General features: G+C 36.4%; 1 protein-coding gene across 3 annotated transcripts; it reads left to right on the forward strand.

The window, feature by feature from the left end:
• The first annotated feature begins 15,481 nt into the window (after positions 1–15,481).
• LOC104219668 (zinc finger CCCH domain-containing protein 39) lies at positions 15,482–18,388 on the forward strand. Of its 3 annotated transcripts, none has more exons than XM_009770373.2 (3): positions 15,482–15,748; positions 16,014–16,821; positions 17,833–18,388. In XM_009770373.2, the coding sequence occupies exons 2-3, from the start codon at positions 16,071–16,073 to the stop codon at positions 18,075–18,077; spliced, it is 996 nt and encodes a 331-aa protein (XP_009768675.1). In that variant the 5' UTR covers positions 15,482–15,748; positions 16,014–16,070; the 3' UTR covers positions 18,078–18,388. The 3 variants fall into 3 exon arrangements, with proteins under 3 accessions (XP_009768675.1, XP_009768682.1, XP_070030138.1); XM_009770380.2 differs by having other exon boundaries at positions 15,482–15,701; XM_070174037.1 differs by lacking the exon at positions 15,482–15,748 and having other exon boundaries at positions 15,764–16,821.
• The last annotated feature ends 390 nt before the right edge of the window (positions 18,389–18,778 follow it).

Consider the following 18,778-nt stretch of genomic DNA (forward strand, 5'->3'; position numbering starts at 1 on the left):
TTCATTCATATGTGTCATCCTATTTTGCTTCATATTTGGATATGTCTCGTGATTCTTTATGTGTTCATGTTTATGTATCTACGCCCATTGGAGATTCTATTATGGTAGATCGGGTATATCGTGCTTGTTTGGTCAATATTAGAAGCTATGAGACTAGGGTTGATCTTTTATTGTTTGATATGATAGATTTTGATGTAATCTTGGGTATGGATTGGTTGTCATCTTATCATGATATTTTGGACTGTCATGCCAAGACTGTGACATTAACGATGCCGGGGTTGCCTCGATTGGAGTGGAGAGGGACTCATGGAAATTCTACTAATAGGTTCATTTCATATATAAAGGCTCGACATATAATCAATAAGGGGTGTTTGGCATATTTAACCTACATTCGTGATCCTAGTGCGGAGTTTCCTTTCATGGATTCGGTTCCAGTTGTGCAAGAGTCCCAGAGGTGTTTGCTACAAATTCGTCGGGGAGGCCACCCGACAGAGATATCGACTTCTGTATTGACTAGGCTCCAGGCACTCAGCCCATTTCTACCCTGCCATACCGTATGGCCTAGTTGAGTTGAAAGAATTGAAGGAGCAGTTGAAAAATTTGCTTGACAAAGGATTCATTAGACCTAGTGTCTCACCTTGGGGTACACCACTGTTGTTTGTGAAGAAGAAAGATGGAACGATAATGATGTGTCTAGATTATCAGCAGTTGAACAAGGTCACTATCAAGAACAAGTATCAGTTGCTGAGGATTTATGACTTATTTGATCAGCTTTAGGATGCCAAGGTGGTTTCTAAGATTGACTTGAGATCTGACTACCATCAGTTGAAGATTAGGGCATCGGATGTCCCTAAGACAGCTTTTCAGACTCGGTATGGTCACTATGAGTTTCTGGTGATGTCATTTGGATTGACTAATGCCCCAATAACCTTTATGAATTTGATGAACTGGGTGTTCAAGCCCTATCTAGATTCATTTGTGATTGTATTGATTGACGATATTTTAGTTTACTCCCGCAGTATAGAGGAGCATGAGCATCATCTTTGGATCATACTTCAGACCTTGAGGTATTGTCAGTTATATGCCAAGAGTTTTGGTTGGACTCGGTTGCCTTTTTGGGACATGTTGTGTCTTTTGAGGGTATTAAGGTGGATCCTAAGAAGATTGAGGCAATTCAAAACTGGCCTACACCTACTTCAGCTACAGAGATTCGGAACTTCTTGGATTTGGCGAATTATTATTGCCGGTTCGTGGAAGGATTTTCATCTATCTCAACCCCAATGACCAAGTTGACCCATAAAGGTGCTCTTTTCAGATAGTCCAACGAGTGTGAGGTAAGCTTTTAGAAGCTGAAGACTGCATTGACCACTGCCCCTAGTGTTGGTTGCCTACAGGTTTGGGAACCTACACCGTGTATTATGATGCTCGTATATTGGGCTTGGCACGATATTGATGTAGGATGGTAGGGTGATTGCCTACGTATCTTGGCAGTTGAAAGTTCATGAGAATAATTACCGTGTGCATGACTTAGAGTTGGAATCCATTGTTCGCGCATCAAAGATTTGGAGGCACTATCTATACGGCGTTCCATGTGAGGTCTATACCGACCATCGGAGTTTCCAGCACCTGTTCAAGCATAAAGACCTTAATTTGCAAAAGCAGAGATGGTTAGAGTTGTTGAAAGACTATGATATCACTATATTATATCATATGGGGAAGGTCAATATAGTGGTCGATGCATTGAGTAGGAAAGCTAAAAGCATGGGTAATTTGGCATATTTACCGGTAGTGGAGAGGCCACTAGCTATAGTTGTTCAAGATTTGGCCAATCGATTTGTAAGATTTGAAGTTCCGGAGCCTAGTCGGGTTCTTGCTTATGTTGTGGCATAGTCCTCGTTGTTGGAGAGTATTAAGGCTTACAAGTTTGATGATCCTCACTTGTTGGTATTGAAAGATACGGTGCAGCGGGGTGGTGCTAAGTAGGCTGTGATTGGTGATGATGGTTTTATGTGAATTCAGGTATGGATTTGTCTTCCAAATGTTAGTGGGTTGAGAGAGTTGATCTTTGAAGAGCTCACAGTCTGCACTATTCCATTCACCTAGGTGTCACGAAGATGTACCATGACTTAAAACAACATTATTGGTGGCGAAGTATGAAGAAAGATATTGTTGCTTATGTCTCTCGGTGTTTGAATTATCAATAGGTGAAGTACGAGCATCAGAAACTGTGTGGACTAATTCAGAGATTGGAGATACCGGAGTGGAAGTAGGAGCACATCACCATGGATTTTGTGGTGGGCTTACCACAGATCTTGAGCAAATATGATGTAATCTGGGTTATTATGGACCAGTTGACTAAGTCCGCACACTTCATTCAGGCGATGACTTCCTATTCTTTAAAGCGGTTGGCTCAGATTTACATCCAGGAGATTATCCGCCTGCACCGCGTGCCCATTTCTTACCGAGGCACGCAGTTCACATTGCATTTTAGAGAGCTGTGCAATATGAGTTGGGCACACGGGTTGAGCTGAGTACCGCATTTCATCTTCACGGGCAGACAATCCAAATGCACTATTTAGATCTTGGAGGACATGTTACGCGCATGTGTTATTGATTTCGGAGGTTCGTGGGACCAATTCTTACCTCTAAAAGAGTTTACCAACAATAACAATTATCAGTCGTATATTTAGATGGCGTCAAATGAGGCCTTATATGTGAGGCGATGTCGTGCGCCTATTGGTTGGTTTGAGCCCGAAGAGGCTAGATTATTTGGCATTGATTTAGTCCGTGATACTATGGAGAATGTTAAGATGATTCAGGAGCGACTTCACACAATTTAGTCCATGCAGAAGAGTTATGTGAACCGGAAGATACGAGATGTATCTTATATGGTGGGTGAGAAGGTTCTCCTCCGATTGACACCCATGAAAGGTGTGATGTTGTTCGGGAAGAAGGGCAAATTGAGCCCGAGGTTTATTGTCCCGTTTGAGATCTTGGAGAGAGTTGGGGAGGTTGCTTATAGGTTTGCATAACCTCCTAGCCTAGAAATGGTACATATTGTATTTCATGTCTCCATGCTTCAGAAGTACCATGAGGACAACTCACATGTTTTGGACATCGGCACGGTGCATCTTGATGAAAATATGAGAAGAGCCGATAGTTATTCTAGATCGGCAAGTTCGCAAGTTGAGATCCAAGAGCTTTCTTTCTATGAAAGAGTAGTTGAGAGGTCAGCCGATTGAGGCGGCTACGTGGAGTCCGAGTCCGATATGGGGAGTAGATACCCCAACTTTTTTACCAGTCTAGGTACTTTTTTATGTCCATTCGAGGACAAATATTTCTTTTAGAGGTGGAGAATGTGTCGATCTGATAGGTCATTTTGAGTACTAGTCTTTATTTCTGTGTTTTGAAACCTACCATAGCTTTTAATCTGATATTTTTTTATTTACGTGCGTGGTGTGTGTCGCTTTTCAAAAAGTGTTTATGTGAAAATTTGAAAAAAAATGTGATTTTTGACTTAGAATGAGGCTAGAGTTGACCACAGTCAATATTTTGGATAAATAATCCCAGATTAGTGTTCTAACGATTCCAGTATATTTGCATGATGTTTTTGGACTTGTATGCATGTTTTTTGGGTATCCGAGGTGACCCGAACGCGTTTCAATGCATTATGTGTGAAATTGTAAAAATATAGTTTAAGTTGAAAAATTCTTAAGTTTTGATGATCGATTCTTGTTATTTGATATTATTTTAATGATTTGAGGTAGCGATCAAGTTTTTATAATGTTATTACACCTATGTGCATGTTCAATTAGGAGCCCAAGGAGCTCGGGTAATTTCAGATATGTTATGGAAGAGTTTGGTTGATTTTCAACTGCTGGTGCAATGCTGGTTCTGGTGTCACTCTGCAGATCTCGCATGGATCGCATTTGCGAGCTTGCTTTTGAGGTCCAAGAATCGCATTAGCATTAAGGGGATGGTGGGTTGGTTCTTCGCTTTTGATAATATTTAATCGCATTTGCATACTCTGGGAGTTCGTATTTGCGACCTTTGAGTCATTTTTGCAAGTTGGAGCTGGGGGCTAGCAGCTTCGCAAATGCAAAGCTTAGCTCGCATTTGCGGTTGGTGGACAGATTAGATTTTTGAGGATGTTGTCGCATTTGTGACGTTTGGTGGTCTAATGCACTGTTCGTATTTGCAATCAGTGTGTCGCATTTGCGAATAACTATTCGTAAATGCGACACCTGCAGCTGGGTATAAGAGGAGAATATAGGGACTTAGCCCATTTTACACCATTTCTCAAACCCAAACACTCTAGAGGCAATTTTTGAAGAACTTTTTCTTCCCAAATTCATTGTAAGCAACTCTAATTCATTGTCTATAAATTCTCATTACTTTTCATGAGTTTTTAACATCAAATCTATAAATTCCATAAGATTTGGAATTTTGGGTAGAATTTAGGAATTTTGTAAAATTGAGATTTAGACCTCAATTGAGATTGGATTTTGAAATAAATTGCATAACCGGGCTCGAGGGTGAATGGGTAATCGAGTTTTGCTCCGAATCTCGGATTTCCACCAAGCGGTCTCGGGGTTGAGTTTTGTTGACTTTTTCAAAAAAGATTAAAATTGAATCCTTTTCATTCGTGGGTAGTTTCTAAAGCTTAGTTTGAATTGCTTGATCGATAATTGACTAGATTCGGTTAGTTTAGAGCTTGATCGAAAGGCAAGGTCATGGTTGACTAATTGATTTGGTTGTAGAGTGAGGTAAGTTTCGTGCTTAACTTTGACCTGAGGAAATTAGGACTAGTTGGTCTACTTGCTATGTGATTTACGTGCGGGGCAGCATATATACAAGGCGACGAGTATATATGTGTCGTTATAGGTTAGAACATGCGGGTGAAAATTAATTTATTGTACCATGTTGCTTCTCTTACCATGCCTTATATGCTTTAGTTAGAATGTTATTCTTGATTGTTCACTTTCGGGTTATTAATTAATTTGAAGTTATTGGGATGTTGGAGTTGAAATTGCTTTCCATTTTGCATTGATACTTTGGATTATTGTCGCTTCATGGTGAGGAAGAGCGAAAAGCACGAACGGTGTTGCCGTGCCATATTTGCATATTGTTGTCATTGAATGAGCGAATATGAGCATTAAAGTACGAAGGGTGATGACGTGCATTTGATTGCTTTATTATCATTTATTATATCATGTGAGGATGAGTAAAAGCACGAAGGATGATGGTGCACCATTTCATTTATCATATTATATGGTAAGAATGTGAGTAAAAGCATGAAGGCTGATGCCGTACCATTACATTTATCATATTACATGGTGAGCATGAGAGTAAAAGCACGAAGGGTGATGTCGTGCCATTTAATAATTTTAATGCTTTACTTGATTTTCAAATTTCTGAATTTACTTGGCTGCATTGTTGTTTATTTCGGAAAGAGGTTATTTAGTGATTTTGTACTTATTGATCTGATCTTGTTTCTTTTTTACATGTTCACTTCCCGTCATTATTTTAAATACTTTACTTGTTACTTCTGTTTCTTTAAGTATAAATCTGCACAAGAGTTTAGTTGGTATCTTGTCATAGCCTCATCACTGCCTCGTAGAGGTTAGGCTCGACACTTTTGTGTCGGTTGTACTAATACTACGCTTCTGCACTTCTTGTGCATATTCTGATGTTGGTCCCAGTGGTGTCTAGCGGAGTTTATGCTCGGATCATATCTACTTTTGGAGACTTGAGGTAGACCTGCACGGCGATCGCAATCCTTGAAGTCTAGCGGAGTTTATGCTTGTATCATATTTACTATTTATTTTGTTTCAAACAGTTGTGTTTTATTCCGACATCGGTTGTAGCAAATTTTAGTATGCTCATGTACTTGTGACACCAGATTCCGGGTTTTGACTAATCGATTTTGGAGTTATTATGCCTATTTTAAAATTCTACAGCTTTAATTCTTATTATATTACTTTATCTAAAAATAATTAGTAGTGTATTAGTATTGGCTTGCTTAGCAAGTGGGTGTTAGGCGTCATCACGGTTCCGTGGTCGGGGATTTCGGGTTGTGAAAGGAGGTAAATCTATATTATGGCGTTCAATGAAACAACAATAGCTGTCACTTCTTCAAATTAGGTAGAAATAATAGTCATTCATGAAGCAAGTTGGGAGTATGTTTGGTTAAGATCAACGACTCAACAGATTCAGAAAATGTGTGGTTTTAATTTGAAAAAAGGACATTTCAACTAAATTATATGAAGATAATGTTGCTTGCAATTCTCAAATGAAAGGAGGATACATCAAAGGAGACAGAACAAAGCACATTTTACCAAAATTATTTTTCACGCATAATCTTCAAAAATGGTAAAATTGATATTCAACAAATTTGTTCATGTGATAATTTTACTGATCTATTAACTAAGGCATTGCTAACCTTAATGTTTGAGAAGTGAAGGTACAAGATTGGAATGCAAGAGAAATAAAGTGAAATTTTTCAGGGAGAGTAGAATGTGTTTACTCTTTTTTTTGCTTAGCCAAATTTTGCAACACTGAGTTTCCCTGTCAAGATTATTGATGGGACAATAAATGATACATATTTCAAGATATGTGTATATTTTTTCCTCACTAAGATTTTCTTTTTTCACATGGTTCTTTTTTAATAAGGTTTTAGTTAGCCACATTATTTATTATCAGCCGTTGAAGATGAGTGTTATATATTGTAGTATTCAATATGGATGTCCACTATTTCCACTACTCTTCTCGATGATGTCGTTAAGCCCTCACTACTTCTCACCATTATGGTTGTAACTCTCATACCTCCATAATCTTCCTCATGATTTCAATGATTACTGTCATGTTCTTGACTCCCTTTGTTATTCCAATGTAATCCTAGGTATTAAAAATTATGATGGATACACTTCAAAGAAATAATAAAGTTTTTTTCCCTCTATACTTCTCTTGTCTATTTGCTAATATTTTTAGTACTATTTTCTTAATATTATTCACAATCTTACTACAGTTATATTTTTTTCTATTCGGTATCTGCTTTGGGATACGATTAATTCAAATGCCAGTTGGAAAATTTCACTTTAGAGTAAAGCATTTTCTAGCAAAAATAACTCAATTTTGAGAGCTCAAACACGAAATCTCTGATTAAGGATAATGGGATGATAAAATTCTATTAAAAGTTTATCATGTCTTGATAAAAAAAAAACTTTAAGCCAAATAATGTGAAAATATCAAAGCCCTTTTTGGCAATATATATATATATATATATATATATATCCAAATAAGAAAATTAGATATTAAATTCTAAACCTAAGTTAGTAATTAATAAGGTGGGTGAAAATATTGGGAGATGGATTCAAATTTCAGTAAATATAAAAGACGCTAGGTGATAACTTAATTTTTATAGGCAAGTTTAATTGGTATTTATTGGTAGAAGGTAAAATATCTCGGTATGATAATTTTGCTCAATCTGGCTATATTAGTTGTATTTTAGAGCAATGAGTACACGATGACATCCTTCAACCCTACTACTTACTTTGTTTCACTATGACTCTATGAGTAAGATGGATTAAATTGAAAAATATTAAAGTAGAAGGAGAGTCATGAGTGAAAAAGATAATAATTAAGGGAGAGTCATGAGTGAAAAAGATAATAATTAAGGGAGAGTCATGAGTGAAAAAGTGAAGAATGGGTGATGAATCTGAAATTAATTGGAATCAAGAAGTATTTAGGCACTTTTTAAGAGGAAATAAATGAGATAAAATTGACACAAAACTTTTATTATACTCCTTTTGTTTGCTCTATTTAAATTGTTTGTCATAACAATTCATCATTAGCAGAAAGATTCCATCAACTTTTATTTGCTGGTTCTTTCTTTGTAAAGGAATAGACATAAATGTTAAAAGAAAATAGTATCGTTTCATGCAGATATAATGTTAATAGTAAAATGTTATTTTTTGTATTAATTTACGTGTCATACTTTTCTTGTTTAATTTGTCTAAACAAATATTATATTATTTTGTTTAGAAATAATTAAACCTTAAACTTTCTATTTTATCCTTAATTAGCTTATTCGTAGTAACATAAATCTTTATACGGATATACCTTAGATTGGTTGCATATATCAAGAAACTAAATTTCCATCTGATTAATCAATGTAATAAGAGTAAGATTTTAGTACCCGTCATATACGCAGAAGATTTGTTTATACTCTAAGTATCACGACATAGAAATAAGAATATGATGTATTTATGTGACCGATCACGCATAAATGAAGTATTTTATAAGGAAATTGTAGGTAGAATAAGATATAATTGAGTTTAATTTTTTTTAAGGATGATTAGTCATTTCTAGTGTAACGACCCAGCCGGTCATTTTGAGTATCGTAGCCCCGCTCCCCCATTTATTGCTTATTCTATGCTCATTTGTTGGTATGTGACTTGACGAGGTGGTTGGTTTGGTTCCGGAGATGTTTCGGAATGGACTGGGACACTTAGTCCTAAGGTTGGAAGCCTAAATTGAAAGGGTTGACCGGATGTTGACTTATGTGTAAATGACTCCGGAATGGAGCTTTGATAGTTCCGATAGCTCTGTATAGTGATTTTTGGACTTAGGAGTGCGTCCGGATATTGATTTGGAGGTCCGTAGGTCATTTTGACTTTAATTGGCAAAAGTTGGAAAAATAGAAGTTTGAAAAGTTCGAGAAGTTTGACCGAGAGTTGACCTTGTTGTTAGCAGGCTCGGATGTTGGTTCCGGAAGTTGGAATAGATCTGTTATGTCATTTATGACTTGTGTGCAAAATTTGAGGTCAATCGGAGTTGGTTTGGTATGTTTCGGCAATTGTTTTAGAAATTAGAAGTTCATAAGTTCATTAGGCTTGAATCGATGTGCGATTTGTGGTTTAGTATTGTTTGATATGATTTGAGGCTTTGAACAAGTTCGTATGATGTTTTAGAACTTGTTGGTATATTTTATTGATGTCCCGGAGGCTTCAGGTGGATTTCGGATGGTTAACGGATTGAAATTGGACTTAGGAGATTTGGTGAAGGTGATGATGTTTGGTGCCATCGCACCTGTGGAAGGAGTGGCCGTAGGTGCGGAATCGCAGGTGCGGCTGGCAATGCGTAGATGCGAAGGGGAGCTAGGGGTTGCTGGGTTGCAGGTGCGATAGGTGGTCCGCAGAAGCAGAGTAGCTCCTGCGGAAGAGAGGTCGCAGAAGCAAAAATTGGTGAGGCTGAGGTGGTCAGGTGCTTCTGCAGAAGCGGACATTTGGGCGCAGAAGCGCTTCCTCAGATGCGGTCTTGGGGGCGCAGATGTGGAGTGAAGGAACTTAAGTGAGTTCTGAAGGTGCAGAGATTTCACCGCAAATGCGATTCCGCATAAGCGGATTTTTGGCTCGCAGGTGCGAGATGCTTAGCATACTTCATAAAATCGAGGGTTTTGAGGTTTTTCTCATTTTTTGACCTTGCAAGTTCGGTTAGAGACCATTTTTGAGAGAGGTTTCCTCAGATTCCAAAAGGCAAGCAATTTTTAATTGTTTTTATCTATTAATATTGAATACTCATTGAAGTTCCCACGTAGGTTATGGGTTTTTAAGGTGAAATTTGGGGAATTTTGGACCAGGGATTGGAGAGTAAAATTTGGTTATTTGAGTGACGATTTGACGTCGGAATTATCCTATATTTCCATGAGCCTACATCACAATCATAGTAAAGTCCTACTTGATCTTTACTTGAGATGTCTACATTAGTGGATAGCGACAATATGTGCAGCTTATGGTACTGTTTCATGTGCATGTGATATTCATTCCTGAGTGTGAGAGTTGTTGATTGCTAATTGCCCCATTGTTATATGATTAATTACATGGTGTGTGAATTTTGGGGCACTTCTTTGCTAGTGAGGTACAATGGAATTTGTGTGGTCACGAAGTTTCGATTTTCAATATGTGAGTATGAGTACAAGAAAGGATCTTTAAATTTCGTGGTTGATCTCAACGGAATTTGCTTGTTGAGAAGTTGTGAAATAGGTTTTGATTTCTTATGTGCTAAGATTGAACCATTTTTCTTCTTTACTCGAGGACGAGCAAAAGCCTAAGTGTGGGGTAGTGATGTTTGGCATAATTCTTTATATTTTGATAGTAGTTTAACCTCATTTTCAAGTATTCTTGAATAGTTTAGTGGTTAAAACTCACAAAAAATGTGCCTAATTGATGCTCTTTGGTTGATAGGGAGTTAAAAGAAGAGTTAAAGGAATTTTTGAAGTTTTGGAACAAAAATTTGCACAAATTGAAGAAAAGGACAAAGTGCAAAACAACGCATTTTTCCTCTAATGTGCGCTCATCTGGACAAGGACAAATGCAGAGCGCACTGGTGTGCGAGCAAAAATTTATAGGCAAAAATTATAAGAATATTTTGGTCTTTGGAGCAAATTTTACATGATATAAAAGCTTCATTTCGTCTCCCCATCCACAATCTCCCTTCGGAAAGAAGAAAACACTACTTTCGAAGCAAGTAAGGGATTGGAAGAGTCCAAAACCATCCTAATCGAAGATTTGAAGAGTTTCTCTCAACTTTTCTTATTTTTCGTTTATTGTGGAGACTGTTTTAAAAATAGTCATTATCTTTTTTAGTATAAACATGAGTAGCTAAATTCCCTAGCTAGGGTGTTGATGAACCTGTTGTTGGGCAGTTTTGAGTAAATATTCCTGATCATTGATACTTATTCTATTTGTTTGGTTGTGGTTTTAATGAACTCAATTGTTTGAGCTCGCAATTGTTTATGCCCTATTTCTTGTTATTCTTGGGAAAGATTGACAAGGTTGGGTCATTCAAATAACAGTACTTCGGGCTGAATTAAGGAATTACTTAACCCCATTTTTTGTTATGGGGACATATGATTCGACTGTGACCTAGAATTGGACAAGTTTGTTATCTTGATTATTTTGGAAAAAATAGTTCAAGAATGGTGTCATTAGTAGTTGGGAAACTCTAGCGAATAATTTTAGGTCCAAGGTTGATAAAATAATGTCAAATAAAGTTTCAGGATTTCACTCGGAGTTAGCCTGGAAATTGGGGAATTCTCTACCTTAGGCTTTTTTATCATCTACAATTTTCTTAAGTTATTCTCGACTTCTAGTTTAGTTTGCTGTTAGTTAGTCGAATCTAATTCATTAGTTAATATCCACAAAAACCCAAGTATATTTGTCCTTTTTGTTCAACATAGATTTAATTGAGTCAACTAGACCGTTTCATAGCTCTCAGTGGGATTTGACCCCGACTCATAATTAGGTAAATTATATTGCATATGACCGTAGCATATCTCTTATCGGGATGTGTTTTGGACGTTATCAATAAGCGACCTCAGAATCGGAATTTGAAGGTTCATGTAGGTTCGTAAGGTAATTTCGGGCTTAGGTGTATGTTCGAGTTGAGTATCGGGTAATCCGGGAGTGATTCAACATTTATTATAAAAAATTTGCATTTCAGAAGGTTTTGAATTAGCTAAGTTTGACTTGAAGTTGACTTTAATGTTATCGGACTTTGGATGGTATTCCGGAACATTGAATAGATTCATTTAGTTTATTGGAACTTGTGTGTGAAGTTTGATCATGATCCAGAATGTCCACGGGTTATTCAAGAGCGTTCAACGAAGCATGTATGTTTGAAAGTTAAGAGAGTTTAAGAAATTGAGTTTGATCTTTAATTCTTGATTTCGATGTTGTAATTTGTGTTCCGAGCTTTTAACAAATTTACATAGGGTATATAAACTTATTAGATTGATTGGATAGGGTTTCTCGAACCTCGAGTGAGTTTTGGGGTGGTTTTCGATCACTTTTAGGCCTTTTTGAGCTGCTGATAACTAATCACAGGGGTGTGACTCGCGATCGCAGAGGCCTGGGCCGCGATCGCGAATAGCAAAGTGCATTTCAGTTTTTGTGAACCGCGATCATGGAAGATACGGTCGCGATCGTGTAGAAGAAGTTTCTATTACGAGTTGTCTGACTTTGGGAGCTTATATCTTGCAATCTTTAAGGAATTTGGAGATGATTTAGAAATGAAAGTTGTATTCTTTTGAATCTATCTTTCAGAAAATTAAACCATTTATCATTTGGAATTTTGTAATACCCATTATACCGAAGGGTGTCTTTGCAGAGGAAAACATAATTTGTACATCGCGATTGTGGGGTTCTTAGCCGCGATCGCTATGAATAAAATGATGCTGGAACATTTATTAATTGCGGTCACGAAGAAGGAGGACTGGCAGTTATATTAAATATTTAATTTCCAGATTTAGAGATTATTTCTTCACTTTTTAGTTCTTGAAGCACAAGTAGGCGATTTGGGGTGATTCTTGAAGACTATTTTCGCCATCTATTATAAGGTAATTTATTCCTATTTGTTGTGAGTTAAATACATGGATTACATATGGATTTAAAAATGGAAATTGGTGGAATTATGGGATTTTGGAAGAAAATCTAGAAGTGGTATTTTTTGAGTTTTGACCACGAAATTGGACATGAAATTTGAAATAAATTATATATTTGAGTTCATAGTGCTATGGGTAATATTTATCTTCGAGAATATTCAAAATCCAGGCACGGAGGGCCGGGGGTTAACTTTGTTGACTTTTCATGTTGAGTTGGAAATTATTTCTAATTGTTAATTACGAGTCTTTGAGTATATTTTGATTGGTTTGTACGCTCTTTTGACTAGTTTCGGATCGTTTGGCTTCGGTTTGAGGTGTTTGAGAGGCAATGAAGTCTTCGGAGCGAGGTAAGCCTCCTATCCAACCCTGTAATAGAAAATTTACTCCATATGTACTATAATTGTTATGTGCTACGTGTTATGGGAGCTACACACGTATGAGGTGACGAGTATCCATGCGTATGCTAGATTCTTGATCATGTCTGGATAGACTTAGACTCACACCATGTTTTAACTGTATTACTTGAGTTATCCTTGCCTGTTTAAATGACTTAAGTTACATTTTAGCCTGATACTAGACTTGCATAGAGTATCAAACCTTACTATTTTAGATACTTGATGAGCTAAATTATTAGTCATGAAAATTTTACTTTCTTTTACAGATTTCTCCCGCATTGTGCGTAATTGTCCGAAAGATTCTTGAATTTCATAACTCACATGTATATTCGTGAGTAGGATCACTGACCCATCAAGCTTCACTACTCTTATGGGATAGAGTCATTCGCCTCAGCAGTAGCATATAGCATAATCTTATAGGACCAGGTCATTCGCCTCGGTAGTATCATGAGATGCGTCTATGGATCGGGTCGTACTACCTCGGTAGTGTACACTATTCTTATGGGGATCAGGGCGTACGCCACGGTAAGATATTGTACCATCAATCTTATTGGATTGGGTCGTTCTCCTCGGTAGAATCGTGCGTAATATTTGATAAGGAGTCAGCGTATCTATGAATCTGTCCGACTTGAGACGTGATATTTCATTGGTTATTGAACTTACATATATTCCATTCGAGGTAGTATTCGATATTCGAGGGTTTATGTATTTACTCTTCTATTAAGGATCATGTCATGTACATATATCTGTTTTCACTGTTTTTACTTGTCATGCTTCATACCTGTATACCTTTATTGTACTTTGATTATTGGGCCACTAGTAAGTGTCGATGTCGATCTCTCGTTACTATTTCTTCGAGGTTAGACTTGATGCTTACTGGGTACGCGTTGATTTACGTACTCATTCTACACTCATGTATTTATTGTGCAGGTATTGAGACAGGTACCTTTGGTGGTCATACTAGCACGTAGGCGCAGTTGTTGAGGAAACTTTGGGGTGAGCTGCTCTCTATGTTACGATCCGCAACACACAGAGTTCTCTTCCAATTCATTTATTGTATTCTATCTATTTTATATTCCAGACAATTATTATTATAGTATTGTATATTCTGGTAGATGCTCATGCACTTGTGATTTCGAGTTTTGGGGATTTAGATTTTATTCTTGGTTGCATTTTTGTATGATATTAGGATTTATGTTTCAGCTACGTTTGATCATGTAAGATAATATCAGTATTTTTCTATGAAAATGAAATGATTCCGCTTATTTATTTCATTATTCGTTTCAAGATGCGAAATGAACTATCTATCTCGAGTTGATTTAATTGTTGGCTTGCTAACAATAATATTGGGTGTCATCATGGCCTATGGTAGAAAATGAGTCTAAAAACTGAAAGTAAAATATTTTTGCTGCAATAGTTTTGCATGCTATAACATATGACTAAAGTGCATCCATTTTTATTTACGCTTCAGATACACATTAAGTGCATGCAAAAATGACTGCACTTAAGACATACATGACTGAAGTGCATATAAAAAATTGCATGAACTTCAGTCATCTGTATTTGAAGTACCAATGTTCAGCTGAATTTTTTTTGCCCGAAAATAAAAATTTATTATTTAAATTTTAACAATTCAACATACGATTCAACGCCCAAATATATTCCAAATCATAAGTTAAAATATCATAAAAAATAAACCTCAATTATCAAATTTCCTAAATAACAATAAATCTAACAAATTTATTTTTTCAACAATTATAATTTGCTAATGTTTTCAAGCTTTTAAATAATATCCATTTGATTTAAAACTTACTTTTCATATTAGAAATGCAAGACCCATCTCTTTAAAGCATGATATGTCGATTGCTATAAATTACGAAATACTATTGTACAACAACTAAGAAGAAGAAAGAAAGAAAGAAAACACAGAGAAGAAGCAATTATCTAAAGTTACCTAATATTGAGTACCAGTTAATTTTAAAACAAAAATGATACAAATTAACTGGGACCAAAAGTAAAAAACAAAAAAAGTGCATTTTTTGGGAAATACTACTGTATAAGCACTCTTAAAATAATTGTCTACATATATAGACACACACTCTCTCTCTCTTAATTCATATATTTTTACAGCTGTTAAATGTAAATAGTTTCGACTGCGAGCTAAAAAGGGGAGAAATTAAAAAGTAGCCAGATTTACAAGTGGTCATTCAAAAATAGTCACTGTTTCAAAAGTCATCGAAATTTAGCCACTTTTCATGTAAAGATAAATCTGAATGAAAATACTGTTCAAAATTCGGAAAATACTCCAGTATATTTATACTGGAGTTCCAACAAAGTATACTCGAACTCCAGTATATTATACTGGAGTTTGGAGTTCCAGTATACTTTGCTGGAACTCCAGTATAATTCAACATAATATGTTGGAAGTTCATACACAGGTGCACCGAACTCCAGTATATTATACTGGAACGGTCTTTGTTGCAGTAAAATAATAGTTATTTTTCAATGACTTGACAAACACTGATTATTTTTGAACGACCAGTCCGAAAATTGGCTAGTTCATGCTATTTTAACGCTAAAAAAGTGATCTTTGCCCGAATCTTTTACCAAACCAAGTCCCGCTAGCCCAGACCGACTCTGTCCGTCCACAGGCCCAAAAATCAGTCCAAAGAACCCTGAAACCCAAGCCAACCCGCAGCCCCCCAGCTCCAAACCCTAAAAAGAATCTAGGGTTTTTCAATTCTTTCCCTACCCTCTCAAGATTCTTATAAAGTGTACATTGTTGACTTGAACTCTGATCATCCATGCACAAATCTTAAGCTGGTTCTTTTGATTTTCTTGGAAAGAATTGAACTTTTTTTAAGGTACTCATTTCGCTATTATTGAAAGTGAAAACAAAGATCAGGCTCAGGTTTGCTGATTTTGCATTGCTATTATTGTGTTTGCTTAATCTGTTTAAGCAAAAAAACTATTATCTGGTTTCTTGATTGACCGTACATTGTTTTATAAATATACATTTTTTTGGTTGCCATTGATATATTAGTAATTCGTGTCTTCAGCCCTGACTCATTGATTTTCTCTGGACTGTTGTTTAACAATCTTTGTGTTAATTATTTATGGTGTTCTGGTATTTCATAAGTATATCTAATAAAAATTGAATCTTTATTTTCTTTTAGAGAGGAGAAGAGTAGAATTGGATTCAGTTTAAAGAATTGATATTAGAAAAAGGGAAGATGAGTTATTCTGATCCACCACCTCCTCCCCCGCCCTTTATGCCAATGCCATTTGCTGGCGGTGATATTGGAGAAGCTTGGCCACAATCTCCAATGAACCATGAATTTCCCGAGTCCTATTCTCAGTTTGATCATGTACCTCCTTTCAAGAGACTGAGGAATTCCGATAACAATTCACCGAATTCTGCAAATTATACTCCTATGAATTCCAGAGTGAACCAGCTGAATCTTATTGGAAACAAAGGAACGAGCCATATATTTTTCAAAACACGCATGTGCGCCAAGTTCTTGGAAGGAACTTGCAGGAATGGGGAACATTGTACATTTGCTCATGGTGTTGAAGATTTGCGTGAGCCCCCTCCGAATTGGCAGGAACTAGTCCGTGAAAAAGATAGAGGGGTAGTAGGGAACTGGAATGATGATCAGAAAATAATACATAGGATGAAAATTTGCAAGAAGTTTTATAACGGAGAGGAGTGTCCTTATGGTGATAAGTGTAATTTTCTTCATGAACGTCCTCCGAAATTTAAGACTGACATTCCAAGGCAAAGGGAAAGCTCTGCAATAAGCATCGGAACAACGGCTAACAGAAGTGATCTTGAGCAGAATGAGATTAGTAAGCATGGAATTGCAGATTCAGATGCTGTTCGAATTAAGCCTGTATATTGGAAGACAAAGATGTGTAGTAAGTGGGAGACAACTGGTCAATGCCCCTTCCGAGATCGTTGCCACTTTGCTCATGGTCAATCAGGTAAAACTAATTTGACAGTCATCTTTTTGTTAGTTGTTAGTTTGACTTTATGTTTAATCGTTTGTAAATCAATTGTCTATTTTACTTGCTTTAATTTTTGCAAAATTCCTTCATCCCTTTATTGTAAAAAGTAAAGGCCGCATAATGTAATAGAATATAGTTTAAAGACAGAATAATTACGAGCGATGGAGCTCCTAGAAACAATGCTTGCTGATCCTAAGCAAGTTATTTAGCGTAGTAGAGCTGCAGTGGTTCAAGTTGAGAATCTAGTATAAAATTAAATACTTTTTTATTTTTATTTTTTCCGTATTTTTTCTCAGGGAAAAGTTTCCAAGTTCTTCATTGCGGAAAAGGACAAATAAAGCAGTTTGTATTCATATGATTTGCCTTTTGTATAACACCTGCATTGCAGAGAAGAACAGACTCTATCAAAAATCGTTTCGTAACCTAATAATTAATAGTATTCCACACGTGTCTTCTTTCCACTTAAATATGAAAAACTTGACATTAACTCACATTTAGATTACATCCATATATAAAACGAGGAATTTGTCGTGTTGCCATGTCCGTTGAGTGATGTTTTGCATATTCACTGCCATTGATTGTTCTCAGATTATGACTACTCTATTTCCTGTGACGATACATTCGATATGCAATTTCTCTACTAGGTCATATCTCACTTTTGAAACAAGTAACAATATATTCAGCTTTCAAGGTCTAGTCTGCCTCCTGGTTTTTATAGGTCTAACAATGAACTAACTTGGTCATTACCACTTTTTACTAAACATGGAGATACTGAATTTGTGAATGGTGGGTTTTATGTGATACGCTTTTATAAATCTAAAATTGACTTTCTATCGCTAAAATGGTGTGTGAACTTCTTTGTTCTCCGTCAACCTTTCCAGGAAAAGCCTTCCATTTTCCTTTGTTATCGCTTACTTGAAGTTTAGAAGTTGCTTTCGGAAGGGCTTTTCTCCATCGGTTGTCTGATGTTGGCTATTTCTTTGACAGAGTTACAGGCACCTAGTGGTCCGGACTTGTTGACGAATCCTGTCCCCATTATGCCAAGGCCCTTCTCTGTTCCACTTGTTGAGTTATCCTCTGCAAATGCAGCGGTGAATGCTTCGATACAAGAAGAAAAAGAGGATAAGAAAATCTTAAAATGGAAATTGACCAAGAAGATCTATCGGATATATGCAGATTGGATTGACGATCTAGTCCCGCCCCACCTCTTAGCTAGTAAAGCCGAGAGCTGATTTTCCTGGTTAAGGTTTATTATCTCCTTTCAACGAGGATAAAAGAATACGAGGGAGATGGAAATTTTGTTAGCGTGTTCTATAGTTTTCAATTTTTCATATTTTGTGTCAAAAGTTGGCTAGAAATTTTGGAATTGCATATTTGTTTGTTATAGAAGAATCCAAGTAAGGTAATATCTTGGGGAATTCCCTAGTGAAAGAGAGTGGAAGCATATTAATTTTATAGTTTTTTTTTTCCTGAGCATTTTGGTTTAGTTCAAGTCTTCTGAGAAGCGCCAGCATATGAAAATGCTCATTTTTGTTTGCCTTCATTGTATTTCCAAGCCCAATTTCTCTTTTTGATATCTCCAGATGTTTATGGGACGCTTGCTCAACTAAATATTATGAGAAAACAAAATTTTGGGGGGACTACACATAGCCCTATTAAGGGATTAGTCCGTACTTATTTTGTCTTGAAAATTTGAACTAAAAATCTTAATTTCAAGATAATTCTGGACATTTGTGTCCCGAAAATTTGAATGGAAAAACTTAAGTTTAGGACACATAGCTAATTCCTAAATAGCAACCCTTTAGAGCGGGTACCTAGTGTGATTTCTACAAAAACTTTGGTTCCTTGATAACTTCTAGTTCTAGTTTGATCAGGAAAGTAGAAAAAATGAATCTGCTAATGAAGGTTACAGATTCGGTCAAGAGGAAGAAAT

Source organism: Nicotiana sylvestris, chromosome 5 (genome assembly GCF_000393655.2).
Source record: "Nicotiana sylvestris chromosome 5, ASM39365v2, whole genome shotgun sequence".
NCBI lineage: Eukaryota > Viridiplantae > Streptophyta > Magnoliopsida > Solanales > Solanaceae > Nicotiana > Nicotiana sylvestris.

Excerpts from the sequence above, each read along its gene's own strand:
- LOC104219668 (XM_009770373.2), top strand. The coding sequence starts at position 16,071 with ATGAGTTATTCTGATCCACCACCTCCTCCCCCGCCCTTTATGCCAATG. Across the intron at positions 16,822-17,832 it reads CTTTGCTCATGGTCAATCAG|AGTTACAGGCACCTAGTGGT; the intron begins GTAAAACTAATT and ends TTTCTTTGACAG.